The sequence below is a fragment of the Leopardus geoffroyi genome, chromosome D4, assembly GCF_018350155.1.
Source record: "Leopardus geoffroyi isolate Oge1 chromosome D4, O.geoffroyi_Oge1_pat1.0, whole genome shotgun sequence".
Taxonomy (NCBI): Eukaryota; Metazoa; Chordata; class Mammalia; order Carnivora; family Felidae; genus Leopardus; species Leopardus geoffroyi.
Genome location: NC_059342.1, coordinates 85,880,591 through 85,906,478, shown reverse-complemented (window position 1 = coordinate 85,906,478; position 25,888 = coordinate 85,880,591). Strand labels below are relative to the sequence as shown.

At 49.6% G+C, this 25,888-nt stretch overlaps 2 protein-coding genes and 1 long non-coding RNA gene across 22 annotated transcripts in view; 1 reads left to right on the top strand and 2 right to left on the bottom strand.

The window, feature by feature from the left end:
- Positions 1 to 5,886, top strand: part of ANGPTL2 (angiopoietin like 2) — a 34,341-nt gene extending 28,455 nt beyond the window's left edge. For all 9 annotated transcript variants that reach the window (XM_045469775.1, XM_045469776.1, XM_045469777.1 and 6 more), the window contains 2 exons: positions 1,414 to 1,684; positions 4,069 to 5,886. In XM_045469775.1, the coding sequence (XP_045325731.1) occupies positions 1,414 to 1,684; positions 4,069 to 4,268 (471 nt within the window). In that variant the 3' untranslated portion in view covers positions 4,269 to 5,886. The remainder of the gene's footprint in view (positions 1 to 1,413; positions 1,685 to 4,068) is intronic.
- Positions 1 to 25,888, bottom strand: part of RALGPS1 (Ral GEF with PH domain and SH3 binding motif 1) — a 276,400-nt gene that overhangs the window by 129,185 nt on the left and 121,327 nt on the right. For all 12 annotated transcript variants that reach the window (XM_045469762.1, XM_045469768.1, XM_045469772.1 and 9 more), the window contains one exon: positions 22,559 to 22,685. In XM_045469762.1, the coding sequence (XP_045325718.1) occupies positions 22,559 to 22,685 (127 nt within the window). The remainder of the gene's footprint in view (positions 1 to 22,558; positions 22,686 to 25,888) is intronic.
- LOC123593622 lies at positions 4,712 to 6,395 on the bottom strand. The gene is made up of 2 exons (XR_006710408.1): positions 6,209 to 6,395; positions 4,712 to 6,171 (listed from the first exon to the last, which is right to left on the bottom strand). It is a non-coding gene; the product is annotated as an uncharacterized LOC123593622 (long non-coding RNA).

Genomic DNA, 25,888 nt, shown 5'->3' with positions numbered 1-25,888 from the left:
TTTAGAAATGCTGCTAGGGGGTGGCCCCTCATCCCCATCTGGGTATAGGGAGCATCCTTTTCCCAGCTGGGGCTTCCTTGCGGGAAGACCTGGTCTCGCAGCCCAGAAGGAGCAGGTCCCCAGGGCCTGCTACTGGGAAACACGGGAACACTAGGCCCGAATTCCCAGGAAGCTGAATGCCCACCCAGTGGTAGGAAAGGCCACTGGGCTCAGCCATACGTCTGGCAGATGACAGGGGTGGTGCCGAAGGTGGCAAAAGGAGCTCAGTTCACCAAATGCCACTGCCACGTGCCAGGCACCATGCCAAGTGCTTCCATCTGTCACCTGCTTTAGTCTCACACGAGCCCCGGGAGGAAGATCCTGGTGTGGCCCCGGTTTACAGATGAAAAGGTGAAACAACCTGCTCGGGGCTGCACACAGCAGCGAGTCCAGGCCTCTGACACCAAAGCTTACGAACGACCCTGGCCATGACGCCTGTGCGTGGCTTCGCGTGGCCCCTTCCTGTCCTGGTTGCTCCCAGCCCACCTCCTGCCCAGCCCGTGTTGCTGTTTTCTTCTCTTTCTCCTCTGCTTTCTGAAGATCCACTCCTTCACCCCTTCCTCCTCCTGCCCATATTCTTTTTCTCAGGGGCGGGAGAACACAGTCGTTAAGACTGGGTGCCTGCTTCAGATCCCGAGTCACCCTCAGGCTCTCTCTGACCCTGGGCCTCTGTGGACCTAGCTCTTAGAGTTGGCACAAGGATTAATAACATAACCTACGTAAAGTCCTGAGAACAGTGCCAATACACTGGAAGGCTCACTGAACACTATGAGTATCATTAGCGAGCCCATCTATTCTTAAGACTTTGAGTGGCCACTACCTGGCTGATGACTCCTTAAATTCAGCGTAAAAACAATAATAAAACCGCCGATTTTAAACCCAGAAGGGAGCCCGGGCAGATGTAGCATGTGTTTGTCACAGCTCATACCGGTCTGGTGCATTAGAGTTTACGCGAGACCCTCACACACATCCCATTCCCAGAGAGGGACGGTGAAGCTCAGAGGTGGTCTGGATCCGTCCAAGGAACTCCTGTCGCCTGCCTACTGTGTGTTAGGCTCTCGGTTTACCACATTAGGTGTGTTCCTACAACAACCCTGTAGTAAAGGTAACACAGTGTCCCCCATGTTCACACAATGCCTAGCACACAGTAGGCACTCTTTCAGTAGTCTTGAATGATGCGTGATTGAGGCTCAGACAGGAAAAGCGATTCATCAAGTCACAGCCAAGTGCAGAGGTGGGGATTTGAACCCAGGCCTGCCTTATGCTCTGCCCATTTCTGACCTCCTCTGCCCAGGGCTGAGCATCCAAGAGTGGGGCCCTGCTGGCTGAGGACACTACGTATCCCTCACTAATGCTCTCCTCCGTTTTCCCCAGCAAGGGTTTGGGAACATTGATGGCGAGTACTGGCTAGGCCTGGAGAACATCTACTGGCTGACGAACCAAGGCAACTACAAACTGCTGGTGACCATGGAGGACTGGTCTGGCCGCAAAGTCTTTGCAGAATATGCCAGCTTCCGCCTGGAGCCTGAGAGCGAGTATTATAAGCTGAGGCTGGGGCGCTACCATGGCAATGCTGGTGACTCCTTTACTTGGCATAACGGCAAGCAGTTCACCACCCTGGACAGAGACCATGACGTCTACACAGGTAGGACCCATACAGTCAAACCCAGGTACAGGCCAGGGCAAAGAGGTCGGTCAAAGCCAGAGCTTCTGAGTCACAGCCTGAGAAGAGGAAGGTCCCAGAGCCCAGAAGGCCGACCCTGTTGCTACTCCCTGAAAACCCATTCCTCTGCCCACTGCCCACAGACCCCCTTCACAAAGGTGGGTCAGAGGGGCATTAACAAAAAGGGAACGGCAAAGAGGTGTACAAATTACACGTTTATGGGCCACTCAGGACCGAGCCTTCACATCACCTCTCTGCCCGAGGCACCAGGTGTTCAGGCCACACTCTCCACGGACTCTGGGCCACACACCTGGGTAATAATGCTGGCCCTGCCTCCTACCAGTCATGTGTCTTTGGGCATGCTGCTTACTAATCTCTCCCGGCCTCGCTTCCACATCAGGAAATAAGGACAATGCCTGCCTTGCAGGGTGGTGAGAAGGTTAGAGGATGTACCTCAAGTGCTTTGTTTCAGACGTGGCAAAGAGGGCTCAATCCAAGTGGGCGGTCTTTGTGGTTACTATTATTAGCGTGTGTTATTAACACAGTGTAGTAAGGGAGCTATTAAGAGGAAACCAGGTAGGAGACATGAAGTGATTTGTCCAGGGTCATATGCCTCAAAGCCAGGTCTTTACTAGGAAGCCTTTATTAAATAAAAAACAAGGGGGAAAAAAAACCCAGAATATTCTAAGAGACACACATACATACAATCCAGCCCTGAGTCCAGATGTCAACCTCCCACAGTTAAGCCTCTCCAGGCCCCACACCCAGTTTCCTGAGATGAGGGCCTCTGCACCCCAGCTGCCTGGCAAAGCCAGTAAGGCACTGCTCCTGTCTGAGGGACCAACCCTACCTCCAAGCCAAGGATGTCTGTTCTCATTGGGCAAATCTGGCCCCCTCCCTGCCCCCTGGTCTGCAGGCCACTTCCCTCCTCTTTAAGGTCCCAGGAACCACTTGCATTTTTCAGGCAAGCTCTGTACCTACATATTGAGGAGGGAGGTCCTCACTCTAGGTCCCCATGGCAGCCACACTCCAGCAGGCTGTTCTCACAACACTGGGGGACATGCAGTTACCTCCACCTGCTGGCTGGCACTGAAGGGGCCCCTGACGAGACAGTATGCCTTCTTAGGCAGGGTTACAGAGGCTTCTAGAAGAGCAGGGCAGGAAGAGGACCCTTGGAGCTAGTCAGATTCTGGGGACATTGGGACTGCTACAGCATCTCGAGGGCCATCGTGGATAGGAGGGAGAAGACTGTTCTATGACCCAAACCGTCAGGCCTGTGCAACAGCACCGTCAGTGGCTGGCAAGGAAGTGAGCTCCTTGTCCCTGGAGGCATGCAGGTCAAGCTCAGGAGGGGCCTCCACTCACACGGGAGGCTGGCTATGGCATGCCAAGGGCTCTCTCTGCTCTCCAAACCCAAGCACTGCCATTTGGTCCCTAGCCTCGAGTGACGGCCTAAAAGAGCCCAAGGAAAACTCTGGGCTGGGCTGCAGGGGCTGCGGGTGCCTGAGCCCATTCTCCCCTGAGCTTTCTGCCTCGGCCAGCCTGCAGCCTCCTTACCACATCCCAAGGCCTCAGCGGGAGCAGGGCCACCGGCCCCATTGGGCGCCAGCCCACAAACCTGACCGAGGCAGCCCTTCCTCTGAGTGGGGGTCCACTTCTCAGGCCTGCTCAGGAAACCGGGGACCCTCTCTTTTAACTAACAGCAGCCCAAGCAGCTGGCAGCTCCTCTTCCGCTTCCTCCCTGAGAAGGCCGATGCCCCTGCACGCCTGCTTGCACCTTGCCCACACTTTCACTGTTGTTCCGAACTGCTTGTCCTTGGCAGCAAAATCCAGCATGATATGATAGTGCCAGAAGTTTTATGAAAATATCTTTCTTTTGTGAAATCATAAAAAAATACTTGGCTGGAATACAGGCTGGGAGGAACAGAGGAGCATTTCATCTTAAACACTTCCTTTGTCATTCTATAAAAATCTTGATCCAACAGTTGCAACTCTTAAAAAATTCCTCAGAACACTTTGGCCGCTCCCCCGCCCACCCCAGGTCATTTCTGCTTCCTATTCAAACCTCCCTGGGGCGCTTCCTCTGCACCAAGCCCTCCTTCGATCACCACACACAGTCCTGTGCGGGAGGCACCACGCTTACCCTCATTTCACAGGGACAATTCGGTGGCTCGGTGAGTTCGCTGGTCACAAGGCCGAGCCTCAAAGGTTGGAGCAAATCTGAGACCCGGCCCACCCCTCAAGCATTCCTGCTCCAAATGCCCTCTCCCCCACCTTCCCAGAGGGCCCTGCTAAAGGCCCTAAACAAATGGCAGCCTTGGATACAACTGCCTCCACCCTGTGACCTCCTCCCTTGTCTCCTGCAGGAAACTGTGCCCACTACCAGAAGGGAGGCTGGTGGTATAATGCCTGTGCCCACTCCAACCTCAACGGGGTCTGGTACCGTGGGGGCCATTACCGGAGCCGCTACCAGGATGGAGTCTACTGGGCTGAGTTCCGAGGAGGGTCCTACTCGCTCAAGAAAGTGGTGATGATGATCCGGCCCAACCCCAACACCTTCCACTAAGCCAGCTCCCTCCTGACCTCTCACGGCCATTGCCAGGAGCCTGACCCGGCCATGCTGGCCCCGGCACCAGGAACAACTCCCCGCCAGTTCACCTTGGGGCCGGGAGGACGGGGCCGCCGGATTCTGTTTTACCCGATCGCTGCGGCAGATGATGGAATGGAATCAATACAGTATTCTCTGTCCCTACTGCTTTTCTTCACATCAGACAGACCCTCATGTTTCCACACAGGACAGAACTACAGACAAGTCCTTCTTTAAATACATTAAATCCCTACAATGAAAACCCAACTGCAAAATACCTTCGTAATATACATACGCATGAGCTGAGCTTATGCACATGTGTGTGTACCACATATATATGCATTTAGATATATACCACGTGTACTATATCTAGACACGTATATGGGTTTGGTTATATACCTAAATGCACAGACATTCAATTCTCAGATGTTGAAGTTGTTACCAACAGCTTTGCTCTTCGGCGAAAAGCACTGCATTCACATGGTGTTACTCGAATCTGAGAGCAGATCGCAGACTATTTAGCTCTAATTCAAAGAATAACCCTTGGTGTCCACGTGCCTGAATTTTTCCAGGAGTGTCTACATGCTATTCACTCACATAGGGGTTCCCTGCTTCCTCGCTAAAGAACGCTTTGGGCACCTGATCAAATTTCAACATCCCCTTCCCTCTCCATTTCTATACTTTCCCCCATTCTCAGGACTTTTTCTCCATCCACCCATCCATCCAACCATCTATCCATCCACTTATTCATCCAACACCATTCAGGAAGTACCTTCTGTACCAGTCGTTGGCCACTCACTGAGGTTCCAGGCACCTTCTCTGCTCTTCTCTACCCTTCACACCCACTCCTTACCTTTTCTGTCATATCATCCTTTCTTTCCAGGCAAACCTCTGAGTAGGAGACAGTTTGGGCTCCAGGTTTCTGGTCAGGAAAGGGAAGGCCAGGCCCCAAAGCTAACTCCCGGCCACGTAGATGATGTACTCGCAGTTTTGTATGTTCCGTTCACACTTTAGCCTACATGTCATTTTAACCGTCACAGAAATAATAACCTACCTTGCCCAGGAGATACTCAAGTGAAGAGAAGTCATCCCCCGATCATTGGGGCCCCCGAATGGCTACAGACCAAAGGTCCCGTGCTCTCAGGCTGACTAGAGTCCGCATCTCGTCCCCAAACTACACTTCTCTGGAGTACAGGTGCCACAAAAATGACAACTGGCCGCTTCTCGTGAGCTCCTGAATAACCAGGAGCCACCGGACCCCTTGGCTGGTGCATTGCAGCGTGGTGGCTTTCTGAGTCCTGTTGGCCGCGAAGTGTCAGACTCAGTACTACCGGGACTCTTGCCAAGCAGGGAGCAAGAGAGGAGTCAGGAAGGTGAGACCGTCCCCGGTGGGCGTGTGAATGGGGGTGTGTGAGATGTTGGAACGTTTGGTACTGTCCATGTCTGGGTGTGTGCCTATTACCTCAGCATTCCCACAAAGTGTACCATGTAGCATGTTTTGTGTATATAAAAGGGAGGGTTTTTTTTAATATATTCCCAGATTATCCTTGTAATGACACAAACCTGCAATAAAAGCCATCAGTGCTATTTGGACGTATCTACACTGTGTGTTACTGTTTTGGAATGCCTTCCTGGGGCCTCTTCTATCAGAGTCTCTTTGAGTAAGACTAGATACAGATTCAGCACCAAGGACATACACCAAAATCTTTTACATCACACTCTCCCTATCTTTGGTTTCCATGTCCACCATCAGGAGGCCCAAGACAGCACCCCAGGCCATGAAGGCTCTCTGGGGCTTCACTTCCTTACAGCCATGTCCTGGATATCTTCACTGAACGTCCCAGAAGCACCTCCTAGACAGTGCAACCAACCCCTGAAACACCTTCCCCCAGGTCTGGGCCCATGTCACCAAAAGGCACCATTTATCAATTACTCAGGTCAAAAACAAGAATTTCTCCCCTTTCTCACACCAACGCCAATCCATCCGTCCACGAAAGCCCTTTTCTCTGCCTTCATGTCTCCTCTCCCCTCAACTACTACAACAGGCTTCCCACCGGACCGGGAGCCCTCTGCCTCCCTCCCTCATTCCAATCTGACTTTCACATTAGCTGCCAGAAAAACACAACTGTGGGCTGGGAAGTCATCTCTAGGCACGGCAGGAAACCCCAAAGCCAAAAAGGAAAAGATTAAGGGATATGACTAAAGAAAACCCCAAATTTTCTGCCCTCTGAAAAATAACAGATGACCAAGGCTGAAGGCAAATATAAAATAAGAAAAATAAAGGATCAATCAATATTCATGCTATCTCAAGAACTCTCTTAAATCAAGAAGAAAAATACAGACACCATGACAGAAAACTTCGTTAGGCACATGAACACATTAGAACACAAATGGCCAATAAGGAAGAAAAGGTGCCAACCTCAGTAATAACCAGAGAGGGAGGGATACTAAATCAAGCACAAACCATCACAAGGTGCCTGTCAGATTTGTAAAGATGAAAAAAATCTCCATGTTGACAAGGGAATGGAGAAATACGTACTTTCTGTACTATGGATGGAAGTATAAATTGATTCAACATGTTTCAAGGGCAACTTAGCAACGTGTATATCAAACATGGATATACACATGCATCAAAATTTTTAAAATGCTTATACCTTCGCACCCAGCAATCCCTCTTCCCAATGACTTAGCAATACTGCCACACGAGAGCTGCTTCTAGCAAAGATGTAGTTGAGTAGAGACAGATATTTACTACACCCTACTATGTGCTTGGAATTGGACTTCTGTTTTCTTATGTAACGCTCACAGCACCCAGGTGAAGAAGGGATTGTTCTCACCTCACAGGAGAGGAGGAAATGAGGCTCACAGTCAGACAGCTGGTAAAAATGCCCTAGCAGCAGTTAATCCGGAAGGTGCTGGATGTCAGGCACTAAGAGTTCTCAGCTCCCTTCTCCCAAACCTCTGGTCGGCTGTCGAGGTCATCAGTTGTTGTACCCTATTTGGTGTGTTTGGTGAGAATACCTCAACCTTGGCCCAGGCCTCCCCACACACCTGGACTGGTGTGTCCAGGATGGAAGGATTGATGGTTAAGGAAAACAGGGTCCATCCAGCCTTACCGGTCACTGGTCGTGGGTCCAAACCCCAAAGCGAAGAGTTCTGGAAAGCCATGCTGGACAACGTGGAATAACCCTTTTCCTAGACTAGCTGTGACCCAGACAAAAGCAGGCCGAGACACCAGCTATTTCTCCCAACCCCCACCCCAAACCCAAACCTGAGTCAAACCACACCCTGGCTATATGGAAGGAGAGGTAGGAATAAACCCATCAGACATGTGAAACTGGCTCTCCTTGGTGTAAAATGGGGGTTTGGCCAACAGCATTGAAGAAGAGAATGGGGGTCGGGGGGGGTGGGCGGAAGAGCTGTGCTCAAGTGCATGGTGCCGTAGCGCCTGGTGTGTGGCTCCACCGGCCAGCAAACACAGCCAGGTCCCTGAGGTCTGCCCAACTCAGACCAGCACCTGTCCTTCCTCTCCCATCCCAGCCAGTGGCCTTTTAAGGCCTGCAGGCGTAGGAGCCCTACTGTCACTAAGGTCTCCATGGTGAGGGTACCTGCAGACCCAGACTTTCTCCGATCCCAGCCAAGCCCCCACACTCCAGTTTGCACCAATACCTTGGTCGCTGGGGGGCACCGACCTGCTGGGCTTATGTGGGAACATGGCAGGAAGACAGTGATGTTCTTCAAGCAAGTGACACTGAGCAGGATCCCCTCCCCCAAATCTTGCAAAATCTTGCCAATTTGAGCAAGACCGAAAGAGAAGCCTTTGGACTACCGAAAACAACAGTATTGGGAGTCTAGGATGCTCACAATTTACAGATGGTCCTTGGGAGCTCAAGGGGGTCCTCTCTGATCTGAGACCACCTCATCTGTTATATGCAGGCTTGCAAAGACTCTAGGCTATAGTAAGACAAAGCCAGGCAACTGGATTAAACAGAAAGGGGACGTTTCAAGGTAACAAAATGTTAAAAAGGCACTCTTTCGGCCTTAGTTTTATGTGAGACTCCAGAGGCTAAGGGCAAAATAATAGCTTCCAAGTGTCCCACATCCTAGAGCAAGGTGTAGGACCATCACTATAGGGGGGTGACTCCAAAAGGATTCTACAACATTAGCAGATTGCCCTTCTGCAGCCTGTGTGAGAGGTGCAGGAAAAATATCCTGGGTGGGGGGGAATGAGTTGTCCTTGTGATATGCTCCCTGGCCACCACCACCACACGGAGGGTGGGTGTTCCCCCGACCCTAAATCAAGTGAGAGGGCCTTCGAGGGACCATTCCAGAGGTTTGGCATAAGCACTGCTACCAGACTCGTGCCTCAAGTCTCCAGACCTGCGGCAGAGAGAAATGAGACCACACTGGAGCAAATGGCAAGCCCATCAGGGGCTGCGGGGGAGGCAAGGATATGGTTTCCTAGGAACCAGAGGGCAGCTGGGGGTGGGGGTGGGGGGGGGGAGACAGTGCAGGAGGCCCAGGAGCCAAGGAAGGAGCCATAAGTGTTGAGGTGGAAAAGATGTACCACAGGTCACAGCAACTGAGTCAGAAGTGCCCAGAAGGGAAATTCTGCAGCAGCAGCAGCAGCAGCAATGGGGGGTAAAGAGTGTGGGTGCTTGGGCTTCTGGTGCAAGCTCTGAATCACGACTGAACTGGCCACATAAGATGGGCCCTGACCCCTCACTTTTCCCCTCTCCCCTGTTCCAACCCCGAGGCTCACAAATCTCAATGGGCAAGCGGGAGGCAGGAGGGTTGTGGGGGCCAGTGACAGTGCTGACCGTGGGCCCTCCCCCACCCCAAGCCTCCAGGCTTCTGGTCCAGGCGTTAGGGAGTCCAGACCTCTGGTTACTGCACCACACTGTGTGCAGTGACCGGATGGTTAAAGCAGACTCGGCTTCTTCATGCCAAACGCCAGAAAGACGAAGGGGACGAAGGGGCTTGCTAAGTCTCCAGCGTCGACCGGGAAAAGAGCTAGTCCACAGGGTAGGTTGGAAAGGACACGGGGGAAAAAATTAAGTTGGTTTCTTCTTACACCTGACTGAGTCCAGCTCATTTAATAAGCTGGTTACATAAGGACACGAGGTATCTCCCAGAGTCCATGAGCAGGGACGCAGCTGGGCCTCACGAGGGCCAGGAACCAGAAATGGCCTGGAAAGCCTTCAAGAGGCAAGGCAGCAGCTCTCCCAGCCTCCCCCACCCCCCCTTCTTTTCCCTTTCCCTTGCGCGCAGGTCTCTCTGTTTCTCATTGTGCGTCCATCTGCTTTTCCCAGCACGGAATTCCTGAGCTCACATGTCCTGCTGATCTCGGTGCCAGCAGAGACTGACGAGCACCCTCCCTTCCAGTGCAGACTCCCAGCCCGCTGGGGCCGGGTGTCCACCTCAATCCGATCGGCTCTGGCTGGAACGAACACTGCTGCCGGAGTTCAATGCTGTGGGGGCAGTTGGTGGGGGGCGGTTCTCAGGTTCCCAGAGAAGGAGGGGTCTCAGCCTGGATCTATATCCAAAAAGGTGTCTACACTGTACTTCAGCTGCTGTTAATTCCCCTCCCCTCCAGAGACTATATTTTGCCAGCTAGGTGGATTCTGTCCCACTAGCCATTAGATGGTGTCTGCCCCTCAGTCCCTCCCCCTGCCCACTCCTGCTCTACCCCACAAAGCATATGCAAACCTTCCAGGCCCTGCTGGGTCACTAAACGTGACACCTGGCTGTGCCCAGATGCGGCTCTTCCTGCCCTTCCTGGGTTTGCTGAGTTTCTCAACAGTCTCTGTGGATACAGGAGGCAAGGAGGTCTCCGCTGCTGGAGTCTTCCTGCAGGGTTTTGCTCTGGATTACACTCGTGCCATCTGCCATCTACGGGGTGCTTTCTGTGTACCAGGCACCATGTGTGTCTCTTTAAATTTCATAACAGGGGGCACCTGGGTGGCTCAGTCGGTTAAGCATCCAACTCTTGACCTTGGTTCAGGGCACGATCTCACGTTTTCGTGGGTTCAAGCCCTGCGTTGGGCTCTGTGCTGAGCCTGCTTGGGATTCTCTCTCTCTCTCTCTCTCTCTCTCTCTCTCTCTCTCTCAAAATAAATAAATGAACTTTAAAAAATAAATAAATAAATCTCATAACACACCTATGAGGTGGCTCCTCTAATTGCACTCCCTTTATCTAACAGACATGAAGGCTCAGAGATGCGAGTGACCCACCCAACAACATGCAGCCTTAGCCTCTCAGGATTTGCACTCCTGCTTCTGCAGCATTACATCACAACCCACAAGGGCAAAATGAAACAACCAATGCCCTTGTCTCATCCCGTCATCGCCCCCCAAACACCTGAGAATCCTGGCGGCCTCCTGCCCACAGCAGCAGTTATGTGAGCTAGCCAGCCAGCCTATCTGTGCAGAAGTAACTGGACGGACAACAGGTCCCCAGATGTCAGGAAGCCAGTCCAGGGCTCTTTGCCTGATTTATCTCAGAGCAGTGGGCCCAGCATCTTGGGGCTTCCGACCCTGTGCCAGGGCTGAAGGCTGCGCCCACCCTTCTTGCTTCCACTTGTCCTCCAACTGACAGACTCAGCCCCAACCTCTGGCAGTCACGGTGTTAACCTGTGGCTGCTCTGGCTGTCACTTGTGCACAAATCCTACCTGGTCCGAGCCCTGGGCCACACCATCTGGTAGCTGGGTCCCCATTATGGTGGCTCATCTCCCATGTCCATGCCTTCAGGCCTGGGGCTTCCTTACCTAATCTCTCTCAGATCCAGAGTCAAGCTCGACCCAGGCCTGAGATTCTGCCATTGTGGACACAAGGCCTTGGTACCAACCATCACCCAGACATTCAAGTACCCCCATCTCTCCTGACGTAGGGCAGCCTGGGTCAGCTCAGCCCACACATGAGAACCCAGACACAGATAATCACTCCCATCTGTGCAGCTTTCCCAAAGCACTTCCACATGTGGTAGCTCCCAGGTGGGCGGGCCATCCGGCTGTCCCATCTCCTGCTCACCCCTGGTCATGATAAACCTGGCTCTATGGGCTGGCCAAGGGGCGCTCCCTTCCCCTGTTTCAGCGTGTGCACCCTCCTCAAGCTGAGGGACATCTCCTAAGAGAAAGAGAGAGGTCCTTGGGCAGGGTGGACAGGTCACGTTTGCCCTGACCGTTAGAGAGCGAGCAGTGGTCCAGAGCCTGGAAGGGTAGCTAATGTAAAAGGCACGGAATCAGGTCTCTCTGGAGCCATGTGTTGACAGAGGCCAACACCCTGGTCATCTCAAAAAGGGAAAAGAATAAGAAGCAGCACAAAGCCTTGGAGCCCAGAATGCCGACCAAGCCCCAAGCAAGTGTATGGGCAAGGATTTCTGTCAGCCTCCTCTCCGTGGGGCCCCAACAGCCAGGCCGTCTTTCTTCACTGATCAGGGCAATGCAGGGCCATGCTGGGGACACAGGAGAAGGATTAAGGACAGACATAGATGTTGAGGATGCAGAGGCAGGAGCAGAGGGCAGCTGAGCTGCTGGGTGGGAGGCAAGGCCTGGCTGCCTAACTGCGGGCCCAGGAGAGCCCAAGGAGCATGTGTTTGAAGCAGGAAGGCAGCTTCTCTGCCAAGAGCACAAAGGATTGGCAGGTAGAGAAACGTGTATTAAACCAAGATGCCAGGGGCGCGTGGGTGGCTCAGTTGGTTGAGTGTCCAACTTCAGCTCAGGTCATGATCTCATGGTCCGTGAATTTGAGCCCCGCATTGGGCTCTGTGCTGATGGCTCAGAGCCTGGCGCCTGCTTCGGATAATGTGTCTCCCTTTCTCTCTGTCCCTCCCCGGCTCATGCTCTGTCTCTCTCAAAAATTAATTAATCAATCAATTAATTAATTAAATTAAAACAAAAACCAAGATGCCATCTCTTACCCGACAGTCTCTCATAAATAAAAAGGGGTCGGTAGGACCTGGTGGTTGGTGGTGAGCGTGGGGTCGACTGTAACCGCCACCTTTCAAGGGCGCTCCCAAAGTAGCTACTGGAGATAAAGTCACAAATAGTTTGTTGAGCAATCCCTCTCCTGGCACTCACTGTTCCAGAAATCCCCCACAAGTGAGGAAAGCCACAACGCACTTTCCATCGAAGGGAGACAACAGAAGCCATCCACCTGCTCCTCAGCAGGCACACGGCTGCACAAACCAGCAGGCGGCCAGGCACTACTCGGCAAACCACCCAAGTGCCCACCACGGGCGCCAAACAAAATGTTTAAAATGTCCCCATTTTGGTTAAAAGGCATACTATTACTTGCATCCCCTGCGCCCCACACACATGCACATACATCAGTGTGTGGAGAACAAAACATCCGGAAGGATACGCACCGACTGTTAATTGTGGCTGCTTCGGCAAAGTAGGCGAGGAAGAAGGGGATTTTCGCTTCTTACTTCACAGACTTCTTTTTAGTGTTCATTTCATGAGTTTTACAACAAACACGGTGTTGCTTTTGTAATCAAAACAGTTTTTAAGAGAATGGGTGGACACCGAATTCACCCTGGAGCACAGCTTTCTGGGGGGCACACAGAATGGAAATCTTCCAGTTTCCTAAGCAGGCATTCATGGGCCTCCGAAGGCCTGGACATGTTACCTTCTAACGCCCAACATACACTTGATTAGGGAACCACAGCCTTTCTGAGGGTAACTTCTGAGGCCCTTCTCAGGCACCCTCTTCCTTACAGGGCTGTAAGAATTCATTACCTCTTAAAGTGGCAACCACCCCCCCGCCCCTTGTCCTATAGGATTTCCTCCCGTGAATATTAGCTTCTGAGAGGGACCCAGCACTTCCTGCTGCCCTGGAGATCAATCTTACTGTCTATTATGTGCTCAGCTTTACAGCTGAGGCAATAAAGTAATGAACGTGGGGTAGTGATCAAGTTTGTGTGATGTGCTAGCTATCCATTGCTGTGTGATAGATTTTGCCCCAAAACACAGCAGCTTACTTACTTATTACTTTGCAGTTTCTGTGGGTCAGGAATTTGAGTGTATCTCAGCTGGGTGCCTCTGGCTCAAGGAGTCTCAAGTGATGCAGTCAAGCCACGGGCGGAGGCGATGGTCTCATCTGAAGGCTCCACTGAGGTGGCCTCTGTTTCCAAACTCATTCATGCGGTGGCCAGCAGGTCTCAATCCCTTGGCTCAGGGGACTCTCCACAGGACTGCCGAATACAGCTGGATTCCCTCAGAATCCAAGAGCCAGGAAGAGAGAACAAGCCTCCCACAAAGAAGGCTTAGTCCTTGAATAATCTGATCTCAGAATGGATGTCCCATTAGTTCTGTCATATTCTGTTTGTCAGGAACAAGTCAGTGCGTTCTGCCCGTGCTCAAGGGGAAGGGATGGCACAAGAACAGGAATACTGGGGAGCAGGGAGCACTGGGGCCATCTTACAAGCCACCAACCACTCGGAATCCTTCAGATTCTCCATTCCAATTATCTTAACTCTCCCTTTCCAAACCAGTGCAAGGAGGACATCCACGGTGCCAGGTTAGTCCCGAGGATGGGGAAACTCACTAGCCCTTCCTCCAACCCAAGCCCCCAATCTTTGTCCTCCTCGGGGCTAGCTGGCCCGGGGGGGCCCTCAGTCCCCCATCTCAAGCCCTCGCTACACAAAGGAGAGTCCCCAGAGACATTCTTTCTCAGTCCACCGTCCAGGTTTCCCCAGAAGGTAAAGACCTTTTACAGGGAAATATGGCATATTCTGAGGTTCGTGGTTGGGCACTGGGTCAGACGTGGCTTGGGCACTGCTATCACCAGTCCGAGGTGGCACCCCTAAGTGGTGAGACCTTTCACATGAGTCCTGTTCGGCTTCTGCAGCTGTGAAATAAGTTAAAAATAGTGCCTCTCTCAGAGGAAAGAGCGTCATGTCAGGAGGATGAAGTGAGATCATGCTCATAAAGTAAAGTGCTCAGTGCAGTGCCAGTCACATGTGAGAGAATAACCAAGAGTTGTCGTGATCACAACCGCGAGCTTCAAATTAGAAACCCAGAGACCAAAAGGCAAAGGAGAACAGCCATCCTGAGGAGTACGCAGATTCCTGCTATGAAAACACACTTTCTCTGACACAAAATGGGCTCTGCCCTTACCTCCTCTGTTTGGAGATCAGACAAAACTTCCTGACACAGAGAAATGCTGACTCCAAGTCTTCCCTGTGCCCCAGAAGGGACAAAGGTGACAAGGTGCTTAGCTGTGGGCAGCAGAGCAAATGCCACCCCCACCCCCACCCCCACACGTGTTTTCCTCCCGCACCGCTTCTCTCCAGGGAGACAGAGGTGTTAGACAGAGGGCGCGCGAGTTCGGGCTGAGTGGAACCCCAGCCAGAGCGTGCGATGTTGAGTCACACTTGGTCTCCGCCTGGCATATGACGTTGGCTAAGTCATAGGTCAAACTGTGGCTCTCCTCACTCACAAAATGGGGGTTTTAATAACATCCCCTGGCTTTTCGTAAAAATGGAACCCGACTGTGAAGCCCCAGAGAAATGTGAATTTTAAGGTAACAAATTCATAGACTGCAAAAGTAAAGGCAAATTTCTCTTCTGAAAGGGAGAGATTTAAGACAATGTGCAGCTGACCACTCTACAAAATAACGGAAAAGGTTTCCTTCGTTTGGGATGGGGTTACCTTTGTGATTATTCTGTTGACTGAGAAGCCTGTTGGAGACGGGTCAGAGGGCAGCAGCTTATCCCCACTCGCTGGGCCCCCCAGGGGGTGGATGCCTCCATCTGAGGAAGGCGAAACTTGATCAAAGGCTCTCCTCGGCTAGGAATGGGAGGGCAACGGGTCGGCCCTGCCGCGTGTGGCTGTCTAAGAGGAGAAAGGGCATGGTCCAGGGGCTCCGGGAGCAGGCATTTCAGAATGCAGGCTCAAGCTTTTCTCTGTGGCACTGGCATCCCCGGATCCGTCCCGAACTGTGCTCCCTGGGGGAGGAAGGAGGAGCCTGGCTCCACACAGGTCCAGCTGCAGGGACTGGGTAGGAAAGGCAGAGATGCCGGAGGGAGGGATCAGGGGTCTGGAGCCAAGCAGCCAGCTGAGGCACCATGCAACAACCAGGATGGATCTGTGGAACAAGTGAGTATTCCTTGGGGATCCTTGGAAACACGTGGGGTGGGGAACTGAAAACAAAAAAGTCTGGATTTCCTGCCTGCGGAATGGAAAATTTTCAGTTGGGCATTAAAGGAAAGGACTACCCTTAGTGCTGGCAAACCTGGGGACAGCCGGATAAAAATGTGGTCACCCTGAACTGGGAGCTGGCAGACTTGGTCCTGGGGTGGTGGTGGCCACTCTGACCCATGTTCGAGGAAGCAGAAGTGCTAGTGGCATCAGTCGGCCCAAATCCACCTGCCCTGTGTGGGTAGACTGAGAGAGCATGGTGCCGGCCCTTCCGTCTCTGCTGTAAGGGGAACACAACTCAAATGTTCACGCTGATTCGCAACGTCAAAGCACAGGGAAATGCCATGTGTCTCCATCGGGTGTAAGGGACAGGCTCACTGACAACTGTCTCAAGTCTTTCCAAGGCTCTGCTCTAAAAGGAACTGTTTTTAAAAGGCCTTCCCTCCCCCTCTAGCAATTTCTCACATACAGTGATGCACCATGGGCTTCTTCATGCTCCCTCTCTGGTCTTCCTTCCTCTAGCCTGGCCTCCTCGAAGCTACTCACACGCTGTAGGCAAGGCGGAGTGTGTCCAGTGCCAATCCAATCTGGCCAGGCCCTTGCCTCAAGCCCTCCGTGGCTCCCTACTGCTCTTAGGGGGATCGGGGCCTGAGCTCCCCACTCACGGTGTCCGGGCCCCAGGCCATCTCACCCCTCCCTTCCACTCCAGCTGCTTCTCACAACACCCTCCACCTCATTCTCTACTCTCCAGCCAGTTTTTCCAACAAACATGTTTTTCCCCACTCCAGGGCTCTTGCACAAGCTGTTGTCTTTGTCTGGCATGCTCACCTCCCACCTCTTCACTTAGCTTATTCATTCTTTAGGGCTTCCCTCCAGAAAGCCCTCCCTGGCCCCCCACACTGGGGTGGGGCCCCCTCTATAGATGCTCCTTTGCCTTTCCCTTCATGGTGCTCAGCTCACTTTCAGTTTCCGGTTCACTCCTGCCGGTCAGGTCTGGGCTGTGGGTGCCACCAGAGCAGAAAGGGTATCTGTCTCGTCCACCACCACCCATCATTCGCTGGTGGGCACCGAGAACACACCATCTAGCCTCCGGAGGGCTCGCACAGGCTGCCCTCAGGCTCCAAGTGCAAGCCCCTCACTCCCTGTGCTGTTCTGGGGGCTTTGGGACACAGCGTAAGTGCTTCTTTTTGAGAGTCCTTTTAGATACCACACAGGTTAGGTCTCTTTTACGCTTGGAAACAACTTGCCTTTATTTTAAACGTCAGAGTCCATATTTGAAAACAAAGCCTTGCTTTATTTATGGAAGGGTTTGCTTGTCTGAAGGAATTCCTTAGGTTCTAGAAATTCCCTTCACATATCAGAGGCCAAAATCCATCTCCTATTTTCAGATAAAAACTGGGTAAATTTACCAAGAATGTCTAAATGTTCTCTCACAATTCAGAACCGTCAGAGTGCCTAGTTTTTGTTCCTTGAGAGATCACAGTCTTCCAGACTGCCTATGGTTACCTTTGGAATCAGTTCTAAACCTTTGAAAATCCACTGCACTCTTAATTTCATGTAGCTATTTCCTGGAGGGAATTATAGGTAGTGAAAACCAAACACCCTCTGAGTCAGTAGAGCTGTTTAGAAATAAACGGTGCAGGCTATTCTTTAGTCCGACCTGGGTGTTAACAAGGAGTTGCTATCAGACAAATTTAAGCTGCAAATAATTGACCTAATTCTCACCATTCTTTTTCTTTTTTTTTTTTAATGTTTATTTTTGAGACAGAGGGAGACAGAGTGTGAGTGGGGGAGGGTCAGAGAGAGAGGGAGACACAGAATCTGAAGCAGGCTCCAGGCTCCGAGCTGTCAGCCCAGAGACTGACTCAGGGCTTGAACCCACCAACCGCGAGATCATGACCTGAACCGAAGTCGGACGCTTCACCGACTGAGCCACCCAGGCGCCCCTCACCATTCTTTTTACGCTTTGAAGTAACTGGGAGGAAACTTTTTGAGACAGTCTTACTTTTACAATGTAGCAAGTTTTTCCCTCAGTGTTTTTTAAATTATGCTTCACGAGATACAGTGAGCCAAAGTGCGGCCAACTGGCCCTAAAATTTGCATGAGAAGGAGCTGGAATACACATGCACACAGTAACAACTGCTACGTGCGGGTACAAGCAGACGGTCCCGAATAATCCCAGGAAACCAGTTGCCATAGAACCTTCCACACAGGTTCAAAAGAATTGTTATAAAAATAAACCCCATACCTGCCATTAGAGGCAAATATCTGTCGAAGCAGCATTCGAGGTCTCCAGCAATGGAGGCAACAAAGCAGCAGGAAATATCCGGGGCTGACCTGAAGTCCGTCCCAGAGAATAACTCCCTCCCCCCAAGGGAAAGACCTACAGTGAGGACTTTGCCAAGGGAAAAAGAAATGGTTTCAGACATTTTTTCCTACATTGTACTTTCCAGGAATTATGTAACTATTCCTCCTTCGATAAACAAATCCAGCCCCGGGACAGGTTGGGTTTCCAAGAGGGACGAGCACTGAAACCACAACCTGGCTGTGGGCAGGGTCTGTCCACGGTGACCAGGTGGGCAGGTAGGGCCTGACTGCCCTTAGGGCGACGAGCCCACTGAGCCTCAGAAGGGGAATCTTGCTTCATTCTCTTTAACGGAACCGTGGTGTCCCCTGTGGTAAACCCGCGCGTGCCATCCTGAGAACAGAAAGCACACTGGTGTCGCCTCCTGGTCTCTCCCTCTCGCTCGTACATATGTCAGGAGTCATTCTGATGGAGCACGAGAAATGCAGCCCGACTGGCTGTGGGGAGAGGGAAGCGGCCGTCAGGCAGGAAGGGCAGGAGCAAGGCAGAGGCTGGGCTCTCAGGGGCAGAGGCAGGAGGGTGGTGCAGCACCAAGGCCTCTCTCCAGAGAGGCACTCACCTCACTCCACAAGAGGCAGCCGAGATGAGGCCATGCAGGACAAGGAGGGCCACGGCTCCAGAAACTGAGGGCCGACACAGGCAGTGTGTCCACCGCAAGGGCGGACCTGTCCTGCAGCCTGACAAGAGTCATCGGGTGGCGCACGAGGGACCTCTGGCCAGTGGCCCGAGGAGGTGACTCACACTCAGTCTGATTATAAAGGACAGGGGATCAGAAAGGGGAGACGGTATCGGTGCAGTTTGCCCTCAGAAGCCCAAGACAGGACCGCGGTGAGGTCCAAGAACAGAGAGTGCCGCAAGAAAGATTCAAGATAATTCATCCTACTTCATATGGTGTCTGATGGAGGCCACCCACAAGTCATAAATAGCAGAGGACACACATGTGGCAACTGTAAGGGTAGAGTAGGAAAACAATGACCTGGGCAGTAGACGTGGGGAGTCAGGAGAGGGCAGTGTCACAGCCTAGGGCTTACGGCCAGACCACGGGGGCCAAGTCCTGGCTCTGCCACTCTCTAGTTATGTGACCCTAGGCGACCTGTTAGTGACTGCTTATTCACGGGGCCATTGCGAGTGTTCACTGAGATCAGGCCATCAACAAAATGCCTAGCAGAGTGCCAGACACACAGACAGCAGACAATAAGCAGCAGCTCTCATGACCACTCTCCGGAGTAGACAAGAAGCCATCCTTAACAATCCAGGAGCATCTCTGCTAGTTGAACCAGTGGGCCTGCGCTAGACAACCCTCACCCTCAGACTATCAATTTCATCCCTCCGTTGATCAGCCTCGGGCAAAGCGGCAACAGGTTTGTGAGCGGCGCATATCCACACACCCTCCTCCCTCTGAGATAGTGACTGGCAAGTCAAGTGGAAAGACACTGTGGTTTACAGTAAGCCGTAAGAGGAGAGCAAGGAAAGAATGAGAAAGCACGGAATGATGTTCAATTCAATAATACGGCATGAAGACTAAACAAATGTCAGTGAGTGAAGGCAAGGTCTCTCATCCTGGGTCCAACTAAGTGCAGTTCTCAAGGAACACACCTAGAACAAAGCAATCTAAGATATTCACACCCAAAATACGGTCACAGGTTTATAAAATGAACGCAAATAAAAAATAAAACAGATTTCACAGAATTAATGTCAGACAAAGAAGTAAAAGTAAATAACAAACAGAATCAAGATCACTTTGTATGGGACGCTTCACCATGAGTTTGTAACTGTTACAAACTTCTATATACTAAATAACGTAAGGCAGAAGCTATTAGAAATGCAAGGGGAGTCCCACATATATTTCTGTCCTTGATAGACCAAGTTCTCACAAATTAGTAATTTAAATAATATAATGTAATAATGGGAGTAATTTGAGAGATTACACCTTCTTTTCTAGCAGTCGTGAAAGATTTACAAAAACCGATCTTATATTAAGCCACAAGACAAATATCAAACATTTTTTAAAACCTAGGAAGCATATCTGCCACATAGTCTAAACCAATGTAAAATAATTAGGGAGAAGACTTGTGGGGCGCCTGGGTGGCTCAGTCGGTTAAGCATCCAACTTCGGCTCAGGTCAAGGTTCCATAAGTTCAAGCCCTGCATTGTGCTCTCTGCTGTTAGCACACAGCCCACTTTGGACCCTGTCTCCCTCTCTCTCTGCCCCTCCTCGACTTGTGTGCACGTGCACATTCTCTCTCTCAAAAATATTTTACAAAATAGTAATATTAAAGGGAAGACTTGTGATTTTAAAATCCAAAGCTGTTCACAGCAGTACGATACATGATGGCCCAAAAGTGAAACAACTCAAATGCCCATCAAATAAAAAAATAAAATGTGGCATATCCATACAGTGGAATATCATTCGACAACACGAAGGAATGAGACACCATCAATTGTGCTCCAACATGAATGAACCTTGAAAACCTGATACTAAAGAGAAAAACTCCAGTCATAAAAGACCACATACTGTACAATTAAATTTCTATGAAATGTCCAGAATAAGCAAATCTGTGGAGACGGAAAGTAGATTGATGGCTGCCAAGGGCTGGGGGGGGTGAGGCCAGAAGAGAGTTGGCCAGAAGGAAAAGGAGGTGACCACTAACAGTGCAGGGTTTCTCTTTAGGGTGACGAAAATGTTTCAAAATTGTGTCGACGGCCGCACAACTCTGTAAATAGACTACAAACCACTGACCTGCACATTTTAAATGGGTGGGACATAAATTACATCTCAATAAAGCCATTTGAAAACAAAAACAGAAAACTCAAGCCCTTAAAAATTAAAAAACCACTACTTTAATACTTGGATAAAAGAAAAACTGAAACTATAATCACAGATTTAAAAAAAAAAAAAAATATCACTGAGAACCCTATAACAAAGCAGGTAACAGCAATCAGAGCAAACTGTTTTCTATTTTAATTGTTTTCCTTAACTGTTTCCTTAAAATTGTCTTCCAAATTAAAGTGCTGAGAACAGTATTTATACAAATGAGCTACTAATTCAACCAAAGTAGTTAAAAGAAATAACAAAACAACGTAAGGAAAACAGGAGAAACGAACTATCAGAGACTAAAGCAGAAATTCCACATTTCATCAAATTTAGGACGTCATTATAACTGTTTACCAATAAACGATATTGCAATACTTTGTTTGCCGTCACTTGAAAGATGCATCCCAACTTCGGAGTTAAGATGTGGAGAGAAAGATCACATCCTAGACTGACAGCAGATAGTAAACTAGGAAGCAGAAAGATAATGTGGCCGATACATACAAAGTCGAATTCTGTGGACAGACCAACAGACATACCTCTGGCACAGCAAATTAAAAAAAGAAAGAGAAAACAAAAATGCAAACTGTCAGGAATGCAAAGCAAATACAAGCATTCGTATACTGAAGGCTTAAAGTTACAGGAGAATATTGCATAAAACTATGTGGTCAAAGAAAATTAAATGAGGAAAAAAACTCTACGCAAATAATTTTGAAAACTTGGGTCAAGTGGACAATTTTCTACTAAAATTAAATTTCCCAACTTGGCTTGAAAAGAATTAGAAAACAATGATCATGGAAAACACTTACAGGTGTCAGAAATGTATCTCCAGAAAATTACACCAGAGCTCTGAAAATATTAGGGAGACAATCCTATGAAATCTTAAATTTCCTTGTTGATAATACTATTTTTAGGTTATAAAAAGATAGAAGTGGGTTTTTTCCAGAAAATTAGCATAACCATGAAACCCAAACTGTAAAAAGTACTTTTTACCTATCAAATTGGCAAAGATAAAAAACTGAGAGAGAAAGGAAAAGAAAAAACCCGTGCACATGAAAATACACATTATTTGTGCATATGGGAAAACAGAAAATTTTATCCCCTTGCCATGAAAGTATAAGTTGCCCACAGCCTCTATGGAGAGCGTTTCAAAAACATACATAAAAAGGCAAATTTTTGCATACATTTTGACCCAATAATCGCACTTATAAGAATTTATTGCAAGGGAATAATCATAACTATATATGAGGTTTTTGCAACAAGGGTGTTCACTGCAACATTTTAATAACAAAAATGGAGGAGCAGTCTAAATGTCCATGTCAGAAAGCAAATTCGAGCCCGACAAACCCATCCGACAGGACTGAGACACAATATAGAAATGCAAGTAATAACGTTAAATGTTCATTGTAAACATGGATTTTTATCCGCACCCAAACAAATGAAAGGGTATGATGGAAAACAGTGATCACATCTACATGGGATAACAAATGATATTAATTTTCTTCTCCTCCTGATTCTTTACAATGAGCATTTGTTATTTTCTAATCAGAGAAATCCATAATCATTATAATTTTGTTGATACAAATCTTATACGTTAATAATGCCCAGAGAAACCAGAACAGAGGAGTTTTGGCCTGAGCTCCCCTAGTTCAAGAGAATGTGGATGAACCTGAAAGTCTCATGACCCTTTTGGGCTGGAGGCTGGGGAGGCTTGTGATTCACAGGTTACTTTATGTAAGAAGCAGAATATCCCTTGTTTCAAGGCTCTCAGCGAGGTTCCCATCCTTGGGAAGTATCAACACCCTGTTCCAATCTGAGGAGCTAACCAATTACCTCTTTATCCATGGCCCACACTTCTTCCGGAAATTTATCAACTAGAAACTGTAAAAACATCTTACTTGGCACTGAACAGATTTCTTAATAAATACTAAAGCCAATTCAGACTCCTACCTAGATAGGGAATACTTGGAACCATCTTCAGGCTTCGGATATATTCCCGGGTCCGCTTGTAATTATCTTCTTTAGACATCAGGTAGTCCAGTTTCTCAAAGGTTGTCTTGTCTTTTCGATTCAAAAGCTGGAGTGGAAAGAAAATAGAGAGTCTGAGACAGAAGAGAAATAAACCAGAAGAAGCTAAGGAAAAAGGATAACTGTGCACAAAGACTGAAGGAAACGTCCTTCTGCAGTATGCCAAATCCTGGACACCACCGAAGATTTCAAGAAGCTGTCGCGTGCAGAGATGGGAAGTTTCATGGCTTCAATTTTGTCATTTTTCACCAAATCTCACACTTGGAAGATATCCTCCAAAGCTACCTAGTCCACTGTTCTAAATGATGCCAGAGTGCCCTGCACAGTACCTGCCTCCAAGGGTGCACGGACCCTATGACAGAAGGAGCTCACAAAGTAAAGCAGATTAGAGACAAAAAGTCACTTAGAGTTACTGCACCGCTATATCAGGCCTCCCCCTGGGTCCACAGCCTTCTGCTCCTTCCTCAACATCGTCACCACTGCTGAAGGTCCCAGGAAATTTGACATGGTCCACTCATATGCTGTGCCCACAGCCAGGCTGCCTCTCTAATCGGGCTATCCCTGATTCCCTGGAGTTTATGGTTGTGTTATATTTATACTGGGTACAGTATTTTAATCAAAAGAAGCCAAACTCCTCTTCCATATGCAGTCATCTTAGCAAAGACAGGATGAGAAGGTAGCCACAGGGACATAAAGATCCTTTATGACTGAGATCTCTGGTATGTAAAGTTTGGTCACCAGGTGACCAAGGATGGTCATTGTGTGTAAGGAGCCTTCTTAGAAGGAAGGAATAGAAATCTGAACCCCTGGTTTTCCAGACTTGATACTAAGGACTCATATTGCAGTTGTCCTGCAAATCCCAGGTTAAGACTCAGTGCCAGAAAATGGCAATAAGGCTCCTTAAAACGGCTTTGAGGGAAGGAGTCGAGGCTGGGAGACCTGGCTTCGCAGGAGGATTCAGGGGGACAGTCACTCAGAGAGTACTGGCTTTGGCACAGCATGTGGCTGTGGGAGCATGTTGGGAGCTCTCCCAAGTTTGGCTTCCAGAAGCCAGGGCCTCCGGGATTGGAGAACAGTGGCTGAGCTCAGGAGTATAAACGGGGCATCTCTGGTCCAGCTTGGTTCTGAGACCCCAATGGTCTGTGCAAGAACGTGGACCGGCAGCCCAGCCATATCCATCACACTAAGAAGGGCAATGTCGAGCTGCCCTGTCACGCAGCATGGAGAAGTGGAACAGTAGCTGTCTAGCACCAGGGGAAGCAGGCCTCTTGTACCAAAGTAACCCCTTTGGGTTACTGCACAAATACAGCACAGTTCCCAGCACCTGGGTCTGCAAATCCCCAACTCAGGCCATGACTGATGCGTCAGAGAGCCCAAGTTGCCCTGGGCAGGCTTCGCCCACTTCCTTGATCCTTGGCCTCCACTTCCTTGATCCTTGGCCTCCAGAGTCCCAGAGGATGCAGCCATACAATAGCCCAGCTAAGCAGTGACAGCTTAAGGACATTAGGGAAGAGAGGCAAAAGAATAAGCTGGAAAAAAGGTCCCAGTGTTGGAAGAAGCTGGAGAATAAATAGCAAGCTTTTTTTTTACCCCCACTGAGAAATTCAGGACACATCAAGGTAGAGATGCTACACAGATACTAGGAACAACAGCTGCTTAACCAGCTTGCGAATTCGAGGCTGCTACTCAATATCAGATTAACAAATGGACAGGAAACAACACTCTCTCCCATTTGCTTTTTTGTACAACACCATGATATACAACTCATCTGATCTTTACAAAGCCCAACGACAAAGATGGAGCCAGAACCAGCAGGTTCAACATCACAAAGATGAAGTGACTTATCTGAGAATCTATGGGGAACGCGATTCAACAGAGGAGAGGGTGCAACGTGTCAAGTAAATAGAGACCAAGAACCCAGACAAATAATAAATAATGGGCGAGGGAAGTGTTAAGGAAAGCTCTGCGTAGAGAGGAGCATTTGAAATGAACATTTAAGAAGGAGAAATCACTACAGAACAATATATACCCAGATCAGAACAGATCCTTTAGTTGTGAACTGCCCCATTGTAAAGTTGAGCCGATTCCTTACTCTGCTGGCCAGAAGGTCATTTCTTTACTAATGCAACCTGGAACCTCACTGAGTGCTTTGGCAATCACCCATGTTCATCGAGCAGTCAAACAAATCCCTGTTATCCTCACACACTGCAGCTGAGCCGTGCTGGCATTCAATGCTTACACCACTGGTTCTCTGGACCCAGCTGGAGAACTGCCCACATCCCCTGCCACGTCCAGTCTATCCGCCTAGCCTGTCAAGTGCCTCTATGCAAGATACAGACTGTCATCTGTGCCTTGAGCGATGGATATGACCATGCCAATATGAGGTTAGAGGCCTGGGAGATGTGCCTAAAAATCACCCTGCACATTCACTTCAAACCAACAACTGGGGTTCTTTAGCAGAGTGAGACAACCAAAGGCAGCCACATTTGCATGCTCCCGAAATTTAAAACCAGGCTCCTCCAGGTCACACTTCCCTCTGTTAACCTTGTCTCTCTATACACATACTTCCCATCTACACCCTCACTGCCCCCCCCCCCCCACATACACATACTCACATACACATACAGAAGGGCTGGATCTGGTTAACTTCACTCATCTGCTCCACTCTGTGCCTACATAGTAAATTCAAGATGGCATCAGACTTCTGAATAGTATTGTACAGGATTCCAGAAGACTCCAAACATCTATTTCCCATGCATGTATCTGAAAACTACTCGAGAACTTCCTCTAGCAAAATAAAGGAATAAACCAAGTACAAGAAGATAATGGGATACAAGAAACAGCGGATCCCATCCAGGAGCAGTAAACGGAGGTTCTGGGATGACAGATGATCAGCTAAGCCTTAAGAATGACTGGTCTAGGGGCGCCTGGGTGGCGCAGTCAGTTAAGCGTCCGACTTCAGCCAGGTCACGATCTCGCGGTCCGTGAGTTCGAGCCCTGCGTCAGGCTCTGGGCTGATGGCTCAGAGCCTGGAGCCTGTTTCCGATTCTGTGTCTCCCTCTCTCTCTCTGACCCTCCCCCGTTCATGCTCTGTCTCTCTCTGTCCCCCCAAAAATAAATAAACGTTGAAAAAAAAAAAAAAAAAAGAATGACTGGTCTGCATTATCTCAGCCCTGGAAGAGAGGTCTCCAGAGAAGAAGAAGGCTCAACAGAAAACTGGACAGGATAGCATGTTTGTTTGGGGAGGAGAAA